General features: G+C 35.0%; 1 protein-coding gene and 1 long non-coding RNA gene across 2 annotated transcripts; one reads left to right on the forward strand and one right to left on the reverse strand.

Moving 5' to 3' along the window:
* The first annotated feature begins 3,500 nt into the window (after positions 1-3,500).
* Positions 3,501-13,854, forward strand: LOC138715419 (uncharacterized). Its single transcript, XR_011336306.1, has 3 exons — positions 3,501-3,656; positions 10,544-10,642; positions 13,260-13,854. It is a non-coding gene; the product is annotated as an uncharacterized lncRNA (long non-coding RNA).
* On the reverse strand, positions 8,174-27,099 carry Mdh1 (malate dehydrogenase 1). Its single transcript, XM_069848302.1, has 5 exons — positions 26,702-27,099; positions 26,153-26,485; positions 25,725-26,063; positions 19,896-20,120; positions 8,174-9,664 (listed from the first exon to the last, which is right to left on the reverse strand). Exons 1-5 carry the CDS (start codon positions 26,702-26,704, stop codon positions 9,566-9,568), a joined length of 999 nt encoding a protein of 332 aa, XP_069704403.1. The 5' UTR covers positions 26,705-27,099; the 3' UTR covers positions 8,174-9,565.

Raw genomic sequence — 27,099 nt, forward strand, 5'->3', positions numbered from 1 at the left:
AATAAGAGAACAAGAGAATGCAGGGCTCGTCGATCGCTTAGCCTTAGCCAAGACAGAGTTTGGAAAGACGGGGAAACATGATCATACATACGAATATTACAAATATAACGGACGCACGCATTATGCACACGTTGTAGCCTGTTGCTCAAATTTGCATTTAGGTTACTTAATATAATATCGCAGTAGTCAAAGTGTGGCATCACGAGTGTTTGTACAAGGATTAATTTTAATTTATCAGGAAGAAAGTGCTTCAGTCGCTTTAATGAGTGAATAATGGAAAATATTTTTTTGGAAGTGTGATTCACTTGTTCATTACATTCCAGGTGACAATCCATATAAATACCAAGGTTCTTCACAGTCGTACTGTATGGAATAGTAGTATTATTTACAATTATCGGTGGCAAATTTTGTTTGTCACACTTCGATCTTTGATGTTCTATTAAGATTGCCTGCGATTTACTTGCATTTAAATTAAGTCCGTGCATTTTCGACCATATGGATATAGAATTCAAGTCATCATTAACTTTAGTTATGGCGTCATTTATGTAGTTAGGTCGAGTATGCAGATAGATTTGTATGTCGTCAGCATAAATATGGTGTCGGCAGGATGTTAGATTAGAAGAAATATCATTAATATAAATAGAAAATAGTAAAGGTCCTAGGACAGAGCCTTGTGGTACGCCAGTCTTCTGGTACGCCAAGTGGAATAACGATTATTAATAGACACGCACTGTTGGCGTTCACGAAGATAGGAGTCCATCCACGCTAATGCATTATCAGAAAAATGCAGTACTCTTAATTTTGCAATTAGTAAGTCAACGTCTACAGTGTCGAAGGCTTTGGAGTAGTCTAAAATAATTAGTATTGTGATCTGTCCTTTGTCTAAAGCTTCACGTATATCCTCAGTCACTTTAAGCAGTGCAGTCGATGTGCTGTGTCCCGTTCTGAAGCCTGATTGGTAAGGGTCAAGAATATTGTGAGTATTGAGGTAATCTGTCAGTTGTTTGTGCACAATTCTTTCCAAAGCTTTTGAGAGAAGAGGAAGAATACTAATTGGTCTATAGTCATTAGGTGTTACAGGTAACTTCATTTTAGGAAGGGGACGAACAATAGCCTTTTTCCATATGTCTGGGTAATGTGAAGTCATTATGGATGCATTGAATATATGGGTTAGTGTCGGAAGAATTATGTCCATAATTTTGTTCAGAAGTTCTATATTTATATTGTCTACTCCTTGTGATTTTGACTTGATGCGCTTTAGTGCTGATTTTACGTCAGAAGGTGTTATGTAGGAAAAGAAGAACTTGTCTTGTGCTGGGGCGGGTGTAGAGATTAATTCATTAATAGTCTGTTGTTTCGTTGCGGCGTCAGGTGCGTGGGTAGTGGTGGATGTGAAGTAATTGTTTAAATCATCTAGACAAATAGTATTGTCAATTTGTGACTTAGATTGTCCCAGTCCCATTGACCTAATATTTCTCCACATATCGGATGCTCTAAATATCAGGTTCAATGAAGCTGTAAGCATGTCTAAGCTTAGCATTTCTAATCGTCTGTGTGGTCATATTTCTTAGTCGCTTGTACCGCAAGAAATCTATGTCGCTTTTTAGTCTCTTGAATTTCCGAAAAGCTTCGTCTCTGTCTCTCATCAGTGATCGGATTTCTGTAGTCAAGCAGGGAGCTGGAGGTCTCGTAATGCGTCTAGTTTTTATTGGGGCATGTTTGTCATATAATGCAATAACAAGGTTGTTAAAAGCTTGTACTTTTTCGTCTACTGTACGGAGATTCCAAACATCACGCCATGGCAGTAATAACGCGTCAGAAATTAAAGAGGCGTCGTTGATATGTCGCAGATCCCTATACTGAATGCGTTTTGGTGTTGCCTTACACTGCAATGAATACTCTACAAATATAATATCATGTGCAGAAATCCCAGGCGCCGGTAGTTGTCCGTGCGTTATTATTTTGTGGGGATTTGTAGTTGCTATGATGTCTAGTAGTGTTTCTGCAGTCTCTGTGTGATGAGTGGCTATGATATTACATCAGTATAAACTGTTTAAACATATCTACTTCAATAGCTTCTTCATGTCATCCATTGATCTTCTTGGAATATATAGGAAGTCTAACTTTTGGACATGCTTCCATTGGTTCTGTGGAGAACTTGAAGAAATTATCTCACCCAAGATGCAATGTATGTTTCATAATACTATTAATGAAAGGACGAGCTTCAACATCATCAGTTTTATCTGCACTGTACCTGTATTCCTTTAATGAAGAAGGAGCAATTTTGATCTTTCCATCGCGAGGAGTAGTTTTTGTTGATGTTTCATCTGATATGGGAAACTTTTTAAAAATGTAGGCCACCATTTACCAAAATTTAGTATCATAGTAGAGTCCACTAGCTTAGTTGTAACACTTGCTTTGCTAATTACAATAATTGCCAAATACTCTTCCTATGCAGAGAACTCGATCTACCTTTTTAAGTTGCTTCTTAAAGATCCCGAAGTCCCTGTCGCAGGGTAGAAAAATGGCCCTCTCAGAAAGTCGTGTGTAATCTCCTTAATTCATTTTGATAGTATCAGACCTAGACACCTTAACATAGTACGGTAACTGTCATTGCGTGCTACATGTGGTGGAGAAACAAACTAAGTCACTGACTTAGTGCGTTTCTTTGGAACATCCTCGATAGCTATGTCTTATTTCTCCCGCAAAGAGAAAGCTGACTTAATTCCTTTCTATACCAATGACCGGGTTTGGCCATACTACGTAATTGAGATGAAAAACAAAAAGTGACATTTTTTAACTTAGTTCCTTTCCCAAATACACTATTCATTTGTATTCAATTTCACTGTCCTAATGAGAAGGATAAGACTGTTTATTCTTAATTAGTTCATGATATATCTTGGTGTTATTTTAGATTTTCTAACACATACTTCTTTTTCGATGTAGAGTTTAATTCTATACGTCGACTTTATTACAGCTATTGCAAAAAAGAAAAGAAAAAAGAGATAGAGAACCGAATAGAAGTATGGAGTGCTTTGTTGCTGATTGCCAGATATTCATTTTCAATACTACAGCAAAAATCTAGCAATGATTGTGACTGAACCTTGCTTTCAACATTGAGTCAGTCATTGTGCTGGAGTATTACCACCTTAAAGGTTTGCTAACCGACTTCAACAGTTTGATTTCATCTTTAGGCACGATTTTTCGGTAGTAGCTGTAATGGTGACAAGTAGCCTCAAAAGCTAATTGGGATTTCCCGGTCTCAGATCGGGTCAAAAACCCAGACAGAACTGATATTTAACCCTTGCGGTGAATTTCAGTGAAGTCTGGAGGGCCCAATTATCAAATCCACTCTCCTCACCTTTATGCTGGGGCCCTCTGGGATCTTTTAAGATGCGAGAGAGAGAGAGAGAGAGAGAGAGAGAGAGGTGTGCAGAAAGCAACGGGAAGATACTGCATTTATCCTTCCCAAGAAAAACTGCAAACACAGCATGATGAATCTTTCCACCGTAAAAGATTCCGGAAGTAAACTATTCCCCATTTCAGATGTCCGGGAGGGGGATGCTGGGAAAGAACACATTATGAAGCAACCCATCAGAAAGAAGAAAAGAAGATTGAGGACTGGAACGTGAATGTGAGGACTCTTTTGTAAACAGGTAAGTTGGAAAACTTGAAGGAAGAAATGAGAAGAAATAGAGTGGATGTGATGAGAATAGCAGAAATGAGGTGGGAAAATAGTGTGAGTTGGTGAGTAATGAATTTAAGTTGTTTTATTCAACTGGTGAGTGCAAAGGAAGTCATGGTGTTTGGTGTATTATTAGAGTCTCGTGTGAAAGATAAAGTGATATCAGTGTGTTATGTAGATGACTGGATGATTGATTGGATGATAATGCTGAGATTACTAGGGAAGAAAATAGACTTGGTGCTTGTGCAAATTTATATGCCACATAGTGGATTAGCAGAAGAAGAAGTGGAAGAAAATTATGACAAGATAAAAGAGATGTTGAGAAAGAGAAGAAGGGAGCATGCATGATCTTAATGGGCGACTGGAACGCAGTAGTAGATGGACAAGATGGAAGAAGTTGGAAAATATGGATTGGGAAAAAAAATGACGGAGAAGAATCTTTGGTGAATTTCTGTAAAAGAAATGCAGTGATTGTTGGAAATACATTATTCCAACAACATAAACGAATAAGATAGGCCTATACATGGACATAACTAAAAGACGAAAGCAGATATCAGGTAGACTATATACTGGTACAGGAAAGATTCCGAAATTGCTTCAAAAATGCAAAGACTTTACCAGGAGTGGATATTAACTCAGATCATGTCCTGCTGATAGGCGAAATAGATATTCGTCTGAAGAAAATAAGAGTAAGACAGATGACAAAGAAATTTGACATGGAAAATCTGAAGAACGAAGAGGAAAGAAGAAAATTTCAAGCAAATTTTCAAGAGAAAGCTGCTACATTAGAATCCACACCTGAGAATAGTAATGAGTACTGGACTCATCTAAAAAGCTGTATACAGAAAACAACAGAAGGAACAATAGGATACAGAGAAGGAGTGAGAACAAAGAAACCTTGGGTCACAAGGAAAATGTTGGAGAAGATGGAGGAAAGAAGAAAATGGTAAAACGTCAACACGAAAGAAGGTACAAGAAACTACAGGAAACTAAACAACGAACTAAGAAGAGAAACTGATAATGCGAAGGAAGACTGGATGAAAGAGAAATGTAAAGAAGTAGAGGATCTAGAGAGAAGAGGAAGATATGATTTAATGTACCGTGAAGTTAAATGTTTGGACTCACAAATAAGAACAGAAAATCCATGTACTTGATAGAAGACGAAATAGGAAATGTAATAACAGACAAACAAGGAATATTAAACACATGGACGAAATATATAGAAGAGTTATATGAGACAAGGAATCGTCCAGATAAGTTAGCCATAGAAGACCAAGCAACCATATCAGAAGACGAAAAAGGATTTTCTATTAAGATAAGAAGTTGAACTAGTGGTTAGGGAAATGAAGAATAGGAAAGCAGCAGGAGTTGATGGAATCCCCATTGAATTAGTGAAATGCTTTGGTGGAAGACAAGAAGGAAATTCTATCACTATGCAACAAAATATATGTGAAAGGCGAATGCTTGAAAATTTTATGGAGATACTGAAGAAAAATAATGCCAAGAAATGTAACGAGTTCAGGACTATCATCCTGATATCATACTCGGTGAAGATTCTCCTGCGAATACTGAATCGACATTTATATTCTAAGATGGAAGGACAGTTGAAAGAAGAGCAGTTTGGCTTCAAGAAAGAAAAAAAGTACAAGGGATGCAATTGGACTACTACAAACAATCAGCGAAAGATACCTAGAGAAGAATAAAGAAGTTTATATAATATTTGTGGACCTAGAAAAGATGTTTAACAGAGTGGATTGGAATAAACTGATGGACATCCTGAAGAAAATAAGTGTGGATTGAAAAGACAGGAGGCTGTTCAGTAACCTACATAGGAAACAACACGTCAAAGTCAGGACAGGAAAAGAAATGTCTGAAGGAAGTGAAATAGATAGAGGAGTATGACAAGGATGCCCTTTATCATCTACCCTGTTCAACATCTACTTGGAGGATTTGGTGAAGAACTGTTTTCAGAACATGGGAGGGGTGAAAGTAGGAGGAAGAAGAATAAGATGCATAAGATTTGCTGATGATATGGTGTTGTTAGCAGAAGAGGAGATGATACTAGGGGATATGCTACTGAAGCTAAATGACATCTGTGAGCAGTATGGAATGAAGATAAATGCAAACAAGACAAAGATGATTGTCGCAAGAAAAATAAAGATGGTAAACTTGTGAATTCTACATGAGGCAGTAGAGCAAGTGAACAGCTTAAATACTTGGGATGTACTATAAGCAGTAATATGAGCTGCAGCCAAGAAGTCAAAAGGAGGAGAGCAATGGCAAAGGAAGCTTTTAATAGAAAAAGAGCATCTTCTGCAGAACTCTGGAAAAGAACTAAGGAAGATACTAGTGAAGTGCTTTGTGTGGAGTGTAGCATTGTATGGGGGCAGAAACATGGACATTACAACGAAGTGAAGAGAAGTGAATAGAAGCATTTGAAATGTGGATATGAGAAGGATGGAGTGTGTGAAGTGGAGAGACAGAGTAAGAAACGAAGCTGTGTTGGAAAGAGTGGATGGAGAAAGAATGATGCTGAAACTAATCAGAAAGACGAAAAGGAATTGGCTGGGTCACTGGTTGAGAAGAAACTGCCTACTGAAGAATGCACTGGAAGGAATGGTGAACGGGAGAAGAGTTTATGGCAGAAGTAGATATCAGATGATAGACGACATTAAGATAAATGGATATGTGGAGGCAAAGAGGAAGGCAGAAAATAGGAAAGATTGGAGAATGCTGGGTTTGCAGTGAAAGACCTGCCCATGGGTAGAACACTTATGTATGTGTGTGTAGCCTACTTCATAACAGTTTTGAGCTCTTCTTTTTTGCACTATTTGGTTTTCTTGTAGAAATTGATTGAAAGAAGAAAACATGGTATAATCTCCTTTGTCATATTGTTTTTCCACAGAATCAGTTTCTTTTCAGAGCCTCCAACCTTGCTTGAAAACTGAAAAATGTTTGATTCATATCCTTGCAGTGACTTAATCAAGGCCAGCTTAATCAATAAGTCTTCATCAATAAATTTATCAGCAAGAAAATTATTTTCGTTGTTCAGGTAGGAATATAGGTCGTTTCTGAATTTCAGAAACTCTTAGTAATGAATTTCCCAGAGACAACCATCGAACACTACTGTAAAACAAAAGACACGCATATATCATCACACATTTTAGCAAAAAATCGTGCTGTTATTTGGTTTGACTTTAATGAAGTTTATTGTGTAGATTACAGACTTCAATATATCACACAATTATTCACTGAATTTTCCTGCTGCCAAAGCCACTTTGTATATTATACAGTGGATCCAAACTGCATGAGGTGCTTTGGCCCAAATGCGAGCTTGAAGCCTTTGGTAGCTCCCTTCCATGAATTGATATTCTTAGTAGGCCTATAGACCGACCAACCGACCGACCGACCTACCTACCTACCTACTTACCTACCTACTTCGACACATTTTCCCGTTTATCCATCATAAAACGATATACAACCTCAAACAAATCTTCTTTGTTCCAACTTCAATAATACTTTACAGAACAACAAATCTTCACTCAACTGTTTTTCATTAATAAGCCTGATGTTTGCATACAGCAGGTGAAATTTTTCTTTGAGACTTATTAGATAAGCTTTAATTCTTTGACGCAGGTATGACAATAGTACTGACTGATATATTATAATCAGACAACCTTACTTTCTATTTTGGATTAGTTAATTTTTTTAATTGGTTATTTTGCGATGCTTTATCGACTGCTGTGGTTATCTAGCATCTGAATGAGATGAAGGTTATAATACCGTGAAATGAGTCCAGGGTCCAGCATTTACTGTTAATGGGCTGAGGGAAAACCCTGGAAAAAACCTTAACCAGGTAACTTGTCCCAACCAGGATTTGAACCCAGGCCCACTCATTTCAGTCAGACATGCCAACTGTTACTACACAGCGTGGACAGATTAGTTAATTATCTCTTGTTTGGATATGTTGAGTTCAGAATTAGGTTTTTGATTATTCCACGTGTTCTGGAACTTGACATCTCCAACATTTTGGAACTACCTACGATGATGGAACCTGTATGTAATTCGAAACATTGGAAATGTCAAGTTCCAGGACATGATGCAATATGCAAAAGTCTAATTCTGATGAGTTACCGTGTAAACCTAAAAACTCATATAATGCTGAATTCTTGGCAATAAATCAATTAGCTATTAACTCTTTCGCTCTCCAATATTTCTCACATAAAGTGGGATATACAAAAATGTAAAATCTTGTGTCATATGTGCACTTGTATTAAATTTCTCAATTTCCGCTGCTTGAGTACAATACAAAAAATATATGTTAGTCCCAAAAATTTGCCATCCCCCACAATTTGCCACTCTGGGCCATGGCCCATGTGTAAATATGGCCCAGGTTCTTCAATCATCACATGCTGCTTTCACATTATTAAAAAAAAAACTCAAAATGTAACACATGGGAAGTAAGGAACATAAAACGAACTATGAATGTATGGCATCTCAAAATATTATTCCTTTATTCCCAATTATAATACATTCATTTTAATATATTAAATTTTTTTAATATTATACAGCAACAAAATTCATCTCTAAATGCAACACAAATACCCGAAGAAAGTAAATTGCACAGAGTGTGAGCACATATATCAGAAGTTACACACATTGAATTTACACGAATCTCTCAATGATCCTGAAATCACACTGTTACAACGAGCTAAAACTGTGATGTGCATGAAGGCAATCCTCAGATAAGACTTAATGGAAGTCATTACGTCACAATGCTTGGTAGTGAGTGAAATAAATCTTGAATGGAAAAAAGTGAAATATTGTGTGTTCTCTGATATACAATCTTCACATAGTTTATATAATCTTTTTCTTATATTACTTTGAAATGAAAGCTGGTTACGATGTTAGTGCTGATTTTTACGCATCTAAATTGAAAGTTCACAAATACAGTATATTTACAAGGCTACAAATAACACAGCCCTAGTTCTAATACCAATTCAACCCAACCCTTTTCACATGACAACACAGTTTGGAGTACCAACCACCTTTTAACATTACATATATTAAATGATAAATTAATTTTCTGTCCTTCAATGTCCATACATCAACGACTATATGAAAGGACACGATGCTATAAATAATTGTGGTAAGGAAACAAAAAAAAATACATAAAATTTTAAGCATACATAGGAAATACAATTAATCACTTCGAACTGCATGAGGCACATGAATACACTGTTTTTTTCCTCAATTGTAGTTTTTTAGAATAACATATCCTAATTTGTTTTGTGTCTAAAGCATGCATTATCTACGAATTCCTTTAATTTTTGCGAATTCTTTTATCTCTTCAATGCATTTCTGTTGAAAATTGAGTTAGTAGTATCAATGTAAAGAAATAAAATGATCATAGCAAAGAAAGAAAACTGTAACATGTCTGATTAGCCTCCGAAGTTAAAATATTCAATCATTCACCTTACAACAATCTACAGAAATTCCCAATACTATACTTTGGTTTTATAGACATACAAAATACCTTACTTTGTTCAACAATTTCCATACCACATAAAATCATCAATATAATATAATATAACATAATTAATGAAAATGTTCTGTATTAAATGGGATATTAATAATGGAGTCTTGCACTACTGTGAGGTAGTGAATTATCTGGTCCAAAGTTTCCAAATCACATGTAAAGTATCAAAAATATTTTATTCTTTCTCCAAATGTGGTTTACAGTGTGCCCTCCAACCATGTCGTCAGTTGAAACATCCTCTACCTTCTGATCAACCAATAAATGAGCAACTTCTGGTTATACGCGACTTACTACATGTTGCAACGTGGTAACAGCGACTTGATGGTTGGAGGTGCCTCCTGTCAATGTTCACAAACTGCAAGAGCCTCGGTCTTCTCTTCTAGAAGTTCTTTTCCAGTGGCTTCCAATAATGGCTTAGCATGGCTGGGAATATCTAATCCCTGCATAAAAAAAAAACAATGAAATATGAGATATCATTTCAGGAATACAATTTCACTGTTAACTTTGAATTATGAGCAGTTCGCAACACATTCATACTTTGAGATATTTTTCTCTATTTTATTTGTTCTCCTCCTCTAAACGACATGTTTTGTATTCAACATGCAATTGCACCATACGTGATTAATGTCTAGCCAAACATACTGCATATCAGTCTTCTTTCCACTTTCACAACACCAGATGGTTAATAGAACATCATTTCATAAACATAATGTAATGCAGGAAAAATTTGTTTGCACATGAATCGGTGAGTATTAAAAGGCACTAACTGACATTTTTTGGTAAATTGAAATATACATTGCTTCTTATATTTTCAAGATAGCCCTATCCATTGGTAATGAAAAGAATTACCTACAAAAACTGTGTAGGAAAGTAGATTACAATCTCTTCTTTAAAGTTGGTGAAGAGAGTAACTAACTATTATACACTTAGTTCCATTCAATTCCAAAAGTTGCATCACCTGACTTGACACTGGCTGCATTTATGTGACAAATAAATAAATATGTATCTGCATGGAATATACCTTATCCCCTTTCAAAGTTTAATTTGTTAGCTTTTCAAGATTTGTTTAGAATTATTTAGGAAAACAATAGTTTGGAATGGATTCTGAAGCAGCACAAAGTCAGATAAGACTTTCTTGGTAAATGTAAGACTCAAACTGTTTAGAAATTTGTAGAAACGATTTCATAAACCTTCACTTCATATGACAGAAAAGGGTTTTCATTTTTTGTCTCAGGCTGCAAGAGGTTATAAGGAAATATCTCATGCAGTTCCAGGAAATGTCTGTATGGAGATTTATTAAGAGATAAGTTCTTTTTCAGTAAAACCTCATTATGGAGAGAAAGAAATACTATATCTGCACTCTGAATTAAATGTGAAGATGTACAACCTCTTTAAAATGTCTCATCCTGGAAGCAAAGGTAAGTAGGTACAGCTTCTGTCTATCATGCTGTTGGGTGTAATGTGTTATAATGTGTGATTTAGCTGCATGTGGCAGCACTAGTACAGTTAATTTATGTATGCTGCTACCGGATGTAGCATTGTCACAAATGCCTACAACCTTCTCATTCTTTCTGGATAGGAACAAATGACGCAATGAACTATAGACATGGACGGGTCGACAAATGTGGTTTTTGACATCACTTACTAAATTATATGGATATACAGTCCACTGCTTGTATATTTTGGCAATAAATCTTCTAAATTCAGGCGGCCACGGCCCCACACATACTTTAATGACAATTTTACATTAAAGTTTAAGAGATCACAAATCGAGTTTGTAACAGGTGTGAAGAACTGGTCAAATGAAAATCATCTTCCTGTACCTATTCTATTAAACGGGCTGTACAAAGTGAACTGGGAATTTACAAATGAAGAAGCAAACAATTTACAATGAGCTACTGTACATAGAGAATTAATTGTCAAGGATAACTCGGTGTGTGGACTTGTTTGTGTCATATATCCCAGTGTAAAAAGTTTTTTACTTAAATCAGTTAATCATATTCGTTTTCTGTGTAACAAATCCGAAGGACAACAGTTCTGTTATTTACTTACACACCGAAGGAGATGCAAATTAAGTTTGCACATTTCTGTATCATTATATTCAAAACTATGTTCCTGCAATTGCCAAAACTTTACGTTTATTCTCTGATTCTTGTCCTGGACAGAATAGGAATCATACTGTCATTATTTGTTTCTGCTTAGTACTCACTGAATCTTTAAAGTTTGAAGATTTTGTCGATTGTTTTCCTGGCAGAGGACATTCGTTCCTTGATTGCAATAGGAGTTTTGATCTTACAAAACGTGCTATAATTTTATGTTTGCAAAAATAATCATAAATTAATCTGAAGTGCCAATTTATTGTCTGATACTTAAATAGAATTGAAAGGCATGCACACCATTCTATGCCAGGTAGTACAATGGGCCCACCGAAACAGCCTTCGTGCGAGGGAAGTCCCTATGCTGTATCTCTTCCCTCAAGAAAGACTAATAGATAGACAACTACAATAGATGAATTTTCTGAAGAACTGTAATTTTCCTCACATTTATTTTACCTATTACATGTTGTTTTAGCAAGGTTTTGCAGTGCTATTTGTGTTTTTTAAACTCAGTTTTCATAAAAGTGCAATTTTCAGTTATAAACGTGTACTTAATATTTCAGAAACCCAGACTCATTTTGAAAACGGGTAATTTCCATGAACAAGAAATAATTTTCCTGGCACCCTGTATGACAGTGGTTGCCAAACATTACGAAAGTGTGACGTAATAGAAATGCAACCCACACACCACTGTTGCAGGGAGAGGGGTGGAGTGGGTACTTCCTCTAGTAATGCAACGAATAACAGTGCAGAGATGGATTGTGACAAAAAACAAAAACAATATAATATTCTTCTACTTATTAATTACACACACTTTTTCCCATGTTATCTTTTAGCCTCCTATTCATTTTTTTGTATTATTAATAAAATAAAATATATTTTCTTATTTACCATAAAAAGAACGTGTACTTCACATTGGCAGATATTTGAAATTAGAAAAACGTACCAAGCTGGTTACGAAGTTGTAAGTTACACTACATACTTAAAAAAAACGTCGAAGTATTTTACCCCGATTAAGACATAGAAGCCGATACTTTTTATTGTTGGTTTATTAATAAAATATTCAATTTACAGGTGAGGGCGTGGTAATCTTTATATCAAGAAGAATAATGACAACGCACATTGTTCTTTTATACTTCACTTAAAATTATACAACAAATTAAGTATCTCATATTTTTGCCATCTGCACAAAAGAAATACTCTTGCTCCCATGCCCCTTAAAATTAAATTTTTACACATTATCTGTTTTCGTTTTGGAAAAGACATCGAAACATAATATTATCCTACACACTTGTAACATTAGGCCTACATGTGTACATCCGCTGCTGATAAATGTCTTGTCTTATATCGAAGTGAAGGCTGTAAACAGAGGGTGGGGTATGATGCCATGGCTATGCTTGAGTGGAGACAGGGGCATGTGTTGCAACACAGCTTTTGGCAATCACTACTGTATGAAGAACAATGATTATGTATGCTTTCTTTATATCACGTCCAATGTCTTAATGATACAAAATTATTGTTTTATTTTTTCAGCATTATGAGAGATTTAAAATAGCTTTTTGCTTATCCTGTAAAATTTAAGAAAGTGGAGATGACCCCTTTTCAAAATGACTGATTCAATTATATTTGCTGCATATTCATAAATTAGATATCTATTTAAATAATTACATCTTTTAATATGAAAAACGTATTTCTGAGCCATTAAAATTTAATTAATTCTGCAGTGTACTGTACAATTTTGTCTAACTTCGTTAGAATATGTAATTAATTTTTAATAAAATGAAAAAAAAATTATTTAATAAATTAATTATCTTTCAATTTAGAAAATTATGTTTCAAAAGAAGGCGAATTTTTGGACCAGGAAACTAGTTTAAATTGTCATCTCTATTAAAGAACCCTATGTGTACTTACTTATGGTAAACATCAATTTTTATTTTAGGGTGACACTAATATTCGCATATGCAAAACGATGTTCCCCAATTTGCATGGCGTTAGTAATGGGAGACTGTCTCGTATATTTTCAAAGCAAGTGAATTCTACTTCACCAGTAGCTCTGCAGGATGGACGTGGTAAACGTGAACCAAAGAACAAGATACAGTACCCAATAGCAGCATTGCATTTGTGGAAGAACATATTAGAAATTTCCCAACTGAAACAAGCCACTATAGCCGTGCTGTGTAAATAATGAAGAATGGCAGTAATTGTCACAAGACTTATCACTCAGCAAAATGTATGATGTGTATTATAAGATATGTAAGAACCGTGCCGTGTAAATAATGAAGAATGGCAGTAATTGTCACAAGACTTATCACTCAGCAAAATGTATGACGTGTATTATAAGATATGTAAGAACTGTGCTGTGTAAATAATGAAGAATGGTGGTAATTGTCACAAGACTTATCACTCAGCAAAATGTATGACGTGTATTATAAGATATGTAAGAACCATGCCGTGTAAATAATGAAGAATGGTGGTAATTGTCACAAGACTTATCACTCAGCAAAATGTATGATGTGTATTATAAGATATGTAAGAATTGTGCTGTGTAAATAATGAAGAATGGTGGTAATTGTCACAAGACTTATCACTCAGCAAAATGTATGACGTGTATTATAAGATATGTAAGAACCATGCCGTGTAAATAATGAAGAATGGCAGTAATTGTCACAAGACTTATCACTCAGCAAAATGTATGATGTGTATTATAAGATATGTAAGAACCGTGCCGTGTAAATAATGAAGAATGGCAGTAATTGTCACAAGACTTATCACTCAGCAAAATGTATGACGTGTATTATAAGATATGTAAGAACTGTGCCGTGTAAATAATGAAGAATGGTGGTAATTGTCACAAGACTTATCACTCAGCAAAATGTATGACGTGTATTATAAGATATGTAAGAACCATGCCGTGTAAATAATGAAGAATGGCGGTAATTGTCACAAGACTTATCACTCAGCAAAATGTAAGACGTGTATTATAAGATACGTAAGAAAAAAACCTTAATCCTGTTAAAGAATGGTGTTTTTTCATTCATAGTGTTATATCCAAGGGCAGGTCTTTCACTGCAAACCCAGCATTCTCCAGTCTTTCCTATTTTCTGGCTTGTTATAGAAATGCATTTAATACTGAATTTAATTTGTTTTTCAAAAAACCAAAGAGTGACACAAGCTCTGTTTCTGTTACTAAGAGAGGGAGTAATGCAGTAGAAACAACTCAAATGATGTCTGAATGGGAGTTATACAAGAAGCATGCAGAGATGGCTCAATGTGAGATGAAAGGAGACATTTATCATCATCATCTTCCTAACAGGTGATAGTCCTAAAAGGACTGTTCCGATCTACAAAAGTTTTCCCACCATCTCTTCACAGGGTGATCCAGTGATATTTTTTCTGTTGGTCTGTAGTTCAAGATCGCTCAAGGAATCCTTGTTCTAGCTATACACTTGACATGGTGAAGCCAGTGAAAGGAGACATTAAAAACTCTAAAAATGACTCAGTGCATACTATTAACTTCTGACATGGAGCAAACGCTGCTCAGAGGGGGGCATCTGAAGTGGAATCATATCTACTGTCTTACCTTATAACTGAAATACTGAAGCCAACCACCTAATAGCATGTTCAGATACGTGTGGGGGACAAAATAGAAACCAATATATATAGTTTCATTGTAGGCATCTATCGTAGTACTGCAATGCAAATGTTTCACTCGCTTGTATTCGTTCAAAGATCCTGCATTAGAGGGCATTTCCTTCGAGCAAAGAGTGCTCTAAACCATGCTAACGAGCAAACTATGCTCACATAAAAAGAGATTCACTTCAAACAACCGGAAATCATTTCAATTTTTACTCGGAAGAGCACATAGCATACAGTACTCCTTACTGTGATCTAACGAATTATTTAGGGTTATAATTGATTGATTCAGACCTATCTCCAGACAGTTGACTAAACAACAAACAACATGTTCTGTGAGAATATGAATGATAAAGTGATATACTATTTATGTTCGTTCTGACTTCCCATTATATTTACCACATTTTGTGCTCAACTTGACATTTTTCTCGTTTTTTTTTAAGTTTTATCCAAAGTAATCTCACTAGAGGTTTTGATTTATTTAGGAAAAATCAAAACTCGAGTGGGATTTAATTGATTATTACACGATCAGAAGAAAGTATATAAAGATTAGAAGAAATAAAGTACTCTAATACAATAAAATATTAACTGACTTACTAAAATACTGATCTGTCTTAAAAATGTATTATTGTACTATATTCCACTAGATAGCAGTAGTGTGTTATGATTAGCTGTTCTCTGATTACCAGTTGTGCCAGCTATACAATCTTCATTCAACCCTATGGAAGACTACTATTCCAGGAGACTTTGTTCTTTCAGTTTCACTTTTATTAAAACAGTTGCATTCCACTTCAGTTATCAATATATATTAAACAATCTCTGATACGTGACTATCCATAATCTCATACAGCAGAAACTATAATATACCCTAAATAATATAAACAAGATAAATGATAAAAAAGTTTTAATTAAGAATGATGAAATAAACATGAATCATTTTAAAAGGTACAATTATTGAGAGTACAATGTTGGCAAGTAAAGAAACAAATGCTAGGGAGGTGATAAAAAACAAATGCTAGGGAAGTGATAAAATTGTAAGACAAGCGGTCATTATTGGTTGAAACATGTCGTTCCGTACCATTCTAATTAGTCAAAAGTAGTATGATGTAATAAAAGTGTAATGGTCAATGAAAATTACTTATATGTTTTTCATCCTGTACGCTACACGAAACTTAAATAATTCCTACATTAAATTACATCTTTGGATCAAAAATAGAAATTATACAAGAATTAATACCGTATTAAATTGTTTTTTTTTTTTGTTCAAAAATAAAAATAATACAAGAATAACAATTGAGAGCAACAAAAATAATGATTTATGTTCCTTCTGTAACAAAATTTTTAACACACATCACTTTTGATAGCTTAAAGTTTAGTCTCCACAACCAGACTAGTTTCCCCATTCTATGTTTACTGGAAAAATTCTCACGAATGTGTTTCGCTCGTCTCTAGTATCACTTGCTCTAAATTTAGCGACGAGCGATAAAGCCTTGTATACCCGCAGCATCTAGCGGTTTAATAGCCAACGACATGATCGCTTTCTCATGCTCGAGCAAAATTAGTAAATGCAGGGCTCTGACAACTATTGTCCATCATTCACAGTTTAAGACAATAAACCATAAATTTCTAGAATCTGGAAATTCTTTCCTCCCTAATGACAGAGACTTCAGCGCTATTGAGTCAGCTAAACGCAAAGCCAAACTCTCTTTACCGTAGACGATTATGTGGATTTAATGCAACACACTGTAGGAGAAACAAACCCTTTGTTGTAAAGAAAATGGAACAGTCAGATTTCCTTAATATCAAAGATCTTGCACAATACAATTTTTTGGTGTGCAAAGAAACCTCAGATGGTAACAAGGTCCAATGGATGAAAATTAAATGACTCAGGTGCAAATCAGCTCAACCAATGAAAATTAAATTTCGTTATTCTTTAGAGAGCTAGAAACATGGAAGATAGTTGATATTTCTCCAGCAAAAAGGGGCAGGGAATCTATAAAGGTTACATCTACTGTTCCCTCCCCATGGTTGCTACCACAAGCTCACAAAGAAGATGTCAAAATTACAAAATCAAAATATGATGACCTGATGACCTTACTACCTTTCATTCCAAGAGATTCTCGTCAGATTTTCCAAAATTTAGAAGTGGAAAAGTATGCACTGAGACAGCTTTTGGAGATGACCTACTAACACATTTTTGTTTAGTCAAGATAAATATAGTGGCATAGTGGGTCAACTCTACTACTTTGAAATATATGTAATTTCGTTATAATTAGAACAAAATACATGTTTCTCTGTTTCATGTCATATATATAGTTTCTTCAATACTCTTTTTATATAATAAACTAATAATTACTTGTAAATATGCATTCAATGAATTATTTTATGTACTGAACTTTACCTTAATTTTTCTCAGTTTCGTGGAAATGGCACTTGACCCACTATGGCGCTCAGCCCTCAATTGTTTGTATACATCTGTTAAGTCTGATTAGTGTAATATGTTACTATTCAGGAATGTATGCAATGGAGGGGGAAAGAAACTGGCCACCCTACCCCATTATCTCCTGGCTTAGTTGCCTCTGAGTTATGCCTTATAATGTCACTTATGAGGTTCAGACTTGTCTTCGGACAGTTGACTAAATAACAATATTAACTTAACACTTGGTGGGAATCTGTTACAGGCATTTTCTGAAAAACACCTTGTCTAAACTTTAGAAGAAGTACCTTTTCAAACAAGACAAGGTATGGGATTTTTACATAACAGGATGTCTTCATCGAAAGATCTGCAGTTATTTGAACAAGCTTCATGATCAGTGGCTTTGCCTGTGTGATACCTCTACCTGAATTCCTTAGATTTTTATGTAAGGAGTCATTTGAAGAGAAATTTTTACTGTGATGACATTACTACTCTTGAACATCTTCACATACGTGTTTTTGAAGCAGCCTAGAAATTAGTTGGATGAAGAGGTTTTAGCAAGTATGCATACATGCTAATGGCAGACACTTTGAACAGCTACTGTAAATTTTTATCAGATAAAGAAATTTCTTGAAGAAGTTATTAGTCATTTATTGAGATAAAAAATCTTTTGCTTCATATCATATTACATCTAATTAATTTTTCCTAAATCTAATTTGAGTAGGCCTAGTCTTTAAATTTAATTATGAAACTCTTTCTCCTTTTTGTAAATGTCCAAAACATACAGAGGTGAGCCTCCCTGGAGAGAAATAAAAAATAGGTTGCAGCTGTCAAATTACTCTTCAAGGAACGACCACTCATATAAATTGAGGGAAAGAAGACAGAGGACGGACACTGGAAAGTTTTCTTTTGTCAATCGTACTATCAGGGACTGGAATGCTTTAACTGCAGACTTACTAAAGGCTTTACCAATAACCAAAAATGTATTTAAAAATAGGCTTAAGGACTTTCCTAATAGACGGTAGTATATTATACACACTACTTAAAGGGTATAATTGATATCTTGTTATTTGAAGTGTTCTATCAGTAAGGAAGTGTGTTGTGTCAGTGAAGTGTGTAGTGTCAATGAAGTCTATTGTGTAAGTGAAGTGTGTTGGTGTCAGTGAATGTGGCTGTGAAAGTATTTGAACAGTGAAATGGTTAGAAGTATTAGTGAAATCAGGTAGAATCAGTGCAGTGAGTGAGTTGACAGCGAAATAAATGTAGTGCCAAAAGGTACTTGTGCAGGTATGAACCTGTCACACTCGTGGGTCTTAGTTCGAACTTAGGGTTAAGATACAAATTAGATTTACTTTAAATGTTATTTTAAGTGACCATGCTTCATTTAATTTAGGATGCTCCTTGTTGTTGTTATTATTATTATTATTATTAATTGTCATTATTGAATGTAATTAGTTACCACTGCCACCGGATATATACCCATTTGCAGTGTAAATAAAAACATACATACATACATACATAATGTTTACCAGTTCACCTGTCCTGTGCTATTTAAACTTACCTGTAAGTAAAAGATCAGCCTTCAGCATTGCACTCAAGGAAACCACGGCATGGACAGTAGTGGCGTAACATTATTTGTAAACAAAATGCTCAACCTACATTGTTGCTGCATGCAACTTACATTCATTAAAATTCAATTTACTCATTAACCTCTCACAATAGCCAAACATTTTTCGGATTTTTTTTATTCATTGTACTCTAATCTACTATTGTTTGAAATTGCGCACTCAAACTTCTTAATATCTTACATTTTTTTTTATCTATTGTTTACACAAATAAAAGCAACATTTCGCATGCATTTACTTGTAAAGCAAACTATATCAAAGGAGTGTAATATATTTCCTTATGAAGATACAGTTTTATCAATTAATTTCTCAATATGATGTACAACCATGAATAATTTTTTAATAGTACAGAATGGCTAACAAGAAGGTGAATCAGTATGTAACTTGTCACATCTAACATTTTTCTTTTCATAGGCACAATCTATTAAGAAATTCACACTGTTGTTTCATAAGAAATGTTAAAATGTTATATTTTATTTAACGATGCTCGCAACTGCAGAGGTTATATCAGCATCGCCGAATGTACCGGAATTTTGTCCCGCAGGAGTTCTTTTACATGCCAGTAAATCTACTGACATGAGCCTGTCGCATTTAAGCACACTTAAATGCCATCGACCTGGCCCGGGATCGAACCCGCAACCTTTGTTTCATAAGAATGTTATACTATAAAACATAAGCTAAGATGTGTAGATTTACAATTATCTACACTTGACTGCAATAAAAAGAAAAATACTTGAATGTTATGACGAGAACTGAATTTCAGACACTCAATAATGTTTGTTAAATGCTATTTAATTCTTTAGTATGTATGACTTAATACTAAGATAACCGTGACATTTCGTATACAATAACTGAACTTCTCCCTCCCTGTTTCCAAAATTTCACATCCACAGATTCTTACCTGAACAATCTTCCATTCTTTATTTGCAATGGTAACAGGAAAGGAAAATATAACATCATTTGGTGCCCCATATGATCCATCAGAAATTACACCCATAGAGACAAAGCTGCCCGGTGGAGTTCCATGCCAGATGTCGTGCATGTGATCTCCTGCAGCCTTGGCAGCAGACATGGCAGATGACATCTTACGTGCCGCGATCACTGCAGCTCCTCTTTTCTGGACAGTCTGTAACATAACACAATGTCTTACAATGAACGCATCTTAAAACTCTCTACAAATCCATACTATTTATACTAGCAAATTAGCTACTGTTTTATTAATCTAAAATTATAACATTTGTACCACTTTAAGATTCTGTCATTTGCCACTTCACTCTGGCTAGTAAAATGGCGTACCATATGAGTAGCAGATGTTTCTTTAAACATCCACTGTGGCATGTAACAAGGAGGGGGGAACCTGGTCCAGCTGACGAAATAGGAGTTTCATTACTTCAACTGTACATATGTAAACAATTTCTAAAATCATTATCAATCAATCGCCTGGAAATTATCCTAAGAAAATACCTACTGCTTTATTTTAGTAATCATGATGGTGGTGGTGGTGGTAACTGTACCTCACCATTTCAATTTTCATTTCAAAACACGCAATTATACTCTTAAATTGATCTTTTCTTTGAATTTCCACAATAATGCAGCTTATCAATCAAAATGTCCTCGAAAGTAAAAAAAATTATGGTTTATTTAACGACACCCGCAACTGTAGAGGTTATATCAGCATTGCCAGTATGCTGGAATTTTGTCCCGCAGTATTTAAATGCCATTGACCTGGGCGGGGATCGAACCCACAACCTCGAGCACAGAAGCCCAGAGCTATACCGACCTTGCTACCCAGGACAACCCTCGAAAGTATCCTGGGTACATGTTCGAAGTCTACCTGACTCTGGAAGATAAGTATATCACACTTAACAAGTACTATTAGAATTTACACACTTCTATCTATTAAATTTTGGCAACAATGCTGTTGCAATCAAATTCTAAAATCATTGTAAGTTTCGGTAGCTGAAACAATTTTTTGTTTCATAAGTAAGATTTTCTTGAAACAAGTACAACAGAATGGAAACTACGTCCAAATGAATTCTTATAGAACCCTCAGCTGACTTTATGTGTGTGCATTATGATAAGCTATTCATGTTGTAATTATATATTGTAACATACAACAACACTCTTTGGAAGTTCTGCTAATAGAAGGTTCTATCCTCTTTATAATATAAAATGAGGACGTTCACCATTGTCAGTCACTGTGATTACTAAGGAGTGGATTCCTATGTAATTAAATATTTTTCTTGCGTGTGATAAAACACAATTAACAAAGTTAAAAATTCCAAATGTCAAGTTTCAAGTTTAAAACCCGAATTTTATTTCACATAAAAACACATATTTTCACAAAAAATTTATGTAAATACATATTTTCAGGAAATCTATTATAAACACATAAATCTTGGAGTTTTTTTACTTAAATACATTTTTTACAAGAACTTTTAAATATTTTAAAACTAAATCAATTATATCACTCAGAAATACGTTATCTTTTTAAGAATTTTTGGTTGCTTCGTATTTCTATGGGCTGTGTGGTGTATCTGTGATCCATTTTTGTAATAGTATCGCCTCAAGTTCTGAGAACTGCTAGGTAGCATATCAGTGTTACTATATGAGAATAAATTAACATGGACAAGGAGAGATTTTGCAACACATAATTAGGAATGTTTATTGTTGCTGAAGATGATTTCATTCAGCGCTTTGTTTGTTAAACACAACGGATAAGAGCTCGGGTATAAACTTTATTTAATTTAAACAAATCTCTCGCCTCTCATTCATGCCTATGAAGTGAGGAAATACATCTTGTTGTGATTCCCCATTATCGGACCATAAGCATAAGCTGCGTAGTGTAGACATGGTGGAGTCGCTATAGGAAGCTTTTCTCCGACATTGTCAGTCAGTAGCTAGAAACATTTTTTTACGTTAAGATGTGTGTATATTAGCCTCTTAAGATGCCTAAAATCAAATCGAGTTTAAGATCGCGTCTACAGCAATATGTAGATGAATTTTAAAACATTTTTACTACCGACGGAAAAGTGTTATTTTGCCAACCATGTGGTAAATCAGTAAGTGCAGATCAGAGCTCTCAGGTAACCCAACATTTGTCTGGAAACAAGCACATTGCCGCTGCTTTATGTGTGCATTCACGGCAAAACAGTGGATATAAAGAAATGTGTAAAGTTGCTCAAGTATTGGAGTGTGTGCCTGTAGGTGAAATTGACGGTGTAGGTGTTTGTGACATTCCTCACTTTAAATATGCACATCTGACGTCCTGTGATGTGGAAAGATCGTTTTCACAGTATATGTCGTTGTTCAGAGATAATGGGCATGCATTTGTGATTGAAAATTTGGAAATGACCTTTGTTGTTCACTGCAATTCTAGGACAACTACTAGCAACTGATATTCAAGTGTGATTGAAAATTTGGAAATGACCTTTGTTGTTCACTGCAATTCTAGGACAACTACTAGCAACTGATATTCAAGTGTGATTGGTGAGTACCTAGTAAAATTTTTTTTTCAAGCTAAGTAAGTTATTTTTGTCATATTTAAAAAAATATTTTTTTTTTTTATTTTTAGCAAATATTTTCGTACTTTTTAGCACATAAAAAATAACTATATTTAAATTTTTTAGCACATAAAAATCCGCTCCCTAGTGATTACAAAGAGCATTACTGGGAAACCGTTAATGTGAATAATTATATATAATTACTGATTAACATGCACTTAAATATGAAATCAATGTAATTAATTATATTACAAAATATATATAAAAATAGCAAAATTAATTAATATAAATAAAAGAGGAGATAGGAAGAGACGTGAGAACTATAGAGAAATCTCTCTTCTGAATTCAACATACAAATTGTAAGCAACGATAATAAAACAAAAACTGCAACCTATTGCAGAAGAGAAATTACAAGAAGAACATTGTGGTTTTCATAAAGGAAGATCATGTATAGATGCAATTTGTTGTTGTTGTTGTTTAGTCAACTGTCCAAATACAGGTTAGAACCTCATAAGTGACACAAATAAGATATCACTCATGAGGTAACTAGGCCAGAAGATGATGGGGTAGGGTGGCCAGTTCCTTTCCCCCTCCATTGCATACAATTGCCGATTAGCTACATATTACACTAATCAGACTTCAGATGCATACAAACAATAATTATTGTTCTTTCTCTGACACTTATCGTCAAGTGACATGTACTGCCTGATATTAGATGTAAATATCATGCAGAACCTCAATCAGAGGTACAATTTTTGTTATTAAACAGATATACTTACTGTTCTGAGACTATGAAAAAGCCTATGATAAAGTGAATAGACAATTGCTATGGAGAATCTTAGAAGACTGTAACATTCAATCAACATTAATAAATGCAATTAAATTTTTATATGACAATACAAGCATTATCTTTAACAATTAGAGCTTGAAGACATCAGGAACGCCTATAAAAGTTAATATTGGATTAAGAGAAGGTTGTGGATTATCTCAGCTTTTATTTGATCTATACATATATCAATAAAATATTAGAAGAATGAAAGTTAACAAATCCTCAGTACATACGACTAGGGCAGAATAAATATAATATTAATACGATATCATTTGCAGATGATCAGGTCCTATTATCAGACTCAGAAGAAAAATTGCAAGAGAATATAACAAAGTTGAATAATATTTTGAAAAAAATACAATATGAACATCTCCAAAAATAAAACTAAGGCCATGGCAATGAAGGGAAATGAAATTAAAAGAGTTAAAGTAGTAATTGATGGAAATATAATTGAACAAGTGAATAGTTTCAAATATCTCACTTGCTGCATATCAGTATATCAGATGAATAAAGATTTAGAAAAAAAATATCCAGAAATAGAATAAACTAAATGAATATGTTAGAAGATACTTAGGGAAAAACAAGAGGAAAGAGGTGAAGATAAGATTGCACAATGTAATCTCAAAATCTGCCCTTCAATATCGAAGTGAAACATGGGTAATGAGGGAAGAGAATAAAAGACGAATTGAAACCTCGGAAATGAGATTTATAAGGTCAATATTAGGAGTATTGCTGAGAGATAAATTAAAAAGTAATGAGATACGAAAACAATTGCAATGTGAAAGGATGGTTGAAGAAATATAGACTGCTCAGAAGAATTTGCATGACCATTTAAATAGAATGTCCTCAGAACGTTTCCCGAGGAAGGCTTATTTATATAAACCGAAAGGACAACAAGATGTAGGACGCCCAAGGAAAAGATGGAAGGAACAAATCGCAGGTGCTCGTGTAAAGGGGGTTAAGTCAAATTGCAAGGTATGTAAACTTCTCTCCTTTGGTACTGAACAAAACCCCTTTGTCACAAAATACGGAGCATTGTAACAGCATCATAGATGGAAGAATGACTTAACCCCTTTAACACAAAAGAAAAGTAATTGTGGATAGTTCAAATCTGTACTTATTCCAGTTTAGCCAAATCATACTTAACCCCCTTTACACGAGCACCCGCGAAATATTCCTTTAGTTTCGGAACAGAATTATAACCCAATCCTTGAAAGGAGGAGGAGGAGGAAGAGGAAGAGGAAGAAGAAGAAGAAGAAGAAGAAGAAATATGTAAGTTACAGCAGATAAGAAGAGAATGCAGTTAAGAAGCTTAAAACCTCGCACAGTACTGAATGTATATACGACAAAATAATACAATATATTATGTTACATCGATGGTGTTTGGGTAAAGGGAGATACGTCATAAAAATGAGTTTTGAGATAAATCAAAATTAAACTTCAGACCCTTATTGCAAGTAATTTTCTACACAAATAAAACACATCAAATGCTAGTATTCTTTTCTTTTTTGCACACTCAATTGTAGAATTTAACTTGTGTATTCACCTGGAGAACAAAACGCCATTTGCACAAATAATGACTTAATCTCCTTAAAACAAACACCATCAATATAATAATATATTATAAGTATGCAAGTTCAATAGAGTTTAACAAGCTACTAGCCAAGAGAGTAAGCTTAGCCCATGGTTAAAGAGCTGGTGTTGTGACCCGAGTCTCTGCTCGGTCATGGGTTCGATTCCCGCTCGGACTGATTATCTAGTTGGGTTTTTTTCCCCAGGCTTTCCCCAACTGTAAGACGAATGTCAGATAATCCCTGGTAAATCCTAGGCCTCATTCACAAAAACATTATCTCGCTACAGTATCACCAACTCCACCAGTGCTACATAACCAAACAGTCGATACAGCATCGTTAAATAAGAGATTTAAAAAATAAATCTGCCTTCAATATAATGGCAGTTGCCAGTGGTGATGCTTCACTAAGGATCTGCTACGTATTAAATAGTTAAGGTGTAGTCGAAACATTTCTACCCTTCATCCAAAACTTTAAATCAAAGTCATTATTTTTCGGTTATGACTTCCTCCCCCACTTTTACAGAGGATGCACTGCAGCCTGAGGCTTATTGTCCTTACCACTCCTATTCTGTGAATGATGTTTCTCGCCTATGACCGGGCTGTTGTACGAATACAACATGTTGCAACGCGAACTGAACTCTGACTATGGTAATAATGATAATGATATGTGAATAAATTATGACGAAATGAGTCCGAGGTCCAACACCGAAAGTTACCCAGCAATTCTGTTTCAGTCGATTGAGGGAAAACCTTGGGGAAACAAACCAGCCGGAATTTGAATTTGGGCCCAAGTTATAGGCTTAATGCTTAAAAATAATAACATACTGTAATAAATTCTCCCTTCAACCATTCGTCATTCTTAAGCGCTTCAACTACAGGAACGTGACCAGAACCCAAATCGACTGTAGCACTGTTGGCATCTGGTACTTGGGTGGCTGAATGGTTGCCCCATATTATCACGTTCTTCACTTGTCCTACTGGCACTTTCAGACGATCCGCGATCTGAGAACAACCACGATTCTGATCGAGGCGTGTCATTGCTGTGAAATTCTCACGAGGAATAGATGGAGCATATTTGGAGCAGATCAGTGCGTTTGTATTTGCCGGGTTTCCTACAACCAGAACCTTTACTGTCTTCTTGGCATATTTGTCAAGGGCTTCACCCTGAAACGACACAGCAATTCAACAAATTACAACAGCAAGCAATTCAACTATGAATATAAAAGAAACAACCGTACTGATGCTACACGTACTTGAACTTTAAAAATTTTAACGTTTGCAGACAATAGATCCTTCCTTTCCATTCCCTCTTTGCGAGGCATTGCACCTACAAGAAATGCTGCTTCCACATCTTTAAAAGCAACTGCAGGATCTGCAGTTGGGATGACTTCTCTAACTAGTGGCAATGCACAATCCATTATTTCCATAACTACACCTCCAAGTACTCCCATCATTGGTGGAATATCCAATAGATGAAGTATAAGGGGCTGGTCTGCACCGAATACATCGCCTTTTGCTATTTGATACAGTAAAGAATAAGCAATTTGACCGGCTGCACCTGTCACTACCACACGTATTGGTGAACCCTGAAAACAAAACACACAACCATATTATTACATTAATATATTTTTTCTCTACTTATTGGGGCTATGCCTACCCAAGGTCGAAACAGAGGTCATCCAAAGAGACAAAGTTATAAAAATATATTTGAAAGTCGTTGACAAACGTGCACTGAATTACCGACAATTACACACATTAATAAAAAAAGTGCTGGTTCTTTTCATTTCTTAACTTAAATTTACCATCTTTCAGATGATGAACGTTCAACGACACCTTAGCAGACTACACCGATTCTATTCTCGTGTCCTACTAGCAGGCGCAGCTACAAGTGCTAGAACGGCACACAGTTTCTCTCCACTCTGCTATTACGTAACACTGACAATCACTACTAGTTACGGTCGTCAAGGGAGCCGAGTAAAAGCACTCAGGGTAAAAGTCAAGTGTTAGTCAAGGCTATATTGACAGCAAAGATTTTAGATTGTGAAGTTGTTATCTGCTGAGTGATACTAAATACATTGTTGTCAAATCTTCAACATGCATACTAAAATATGCATTACAGCATTCCTTGACATTACATAAAGATACAAAGTATATAGAAATATGGGTTTGGGTCAACAAGTTAGAAAGAGAAGACTATAGA

Source organism: Periplaneta americana, chromosome 15 (assembly GCF_040183065.1).
Source record: "Periplaneta americana isolate PAMFEO1 chromosome 15, P.americana_PAMFEO1_priV1, whole genome shotgun sequence".
NCBI classification, from domain to species: Eukaryota; Metazoa; Arthropoda; class Insecta; order Blattodea; family Blattidae; genus Periplaneta; species Periplaneta americana.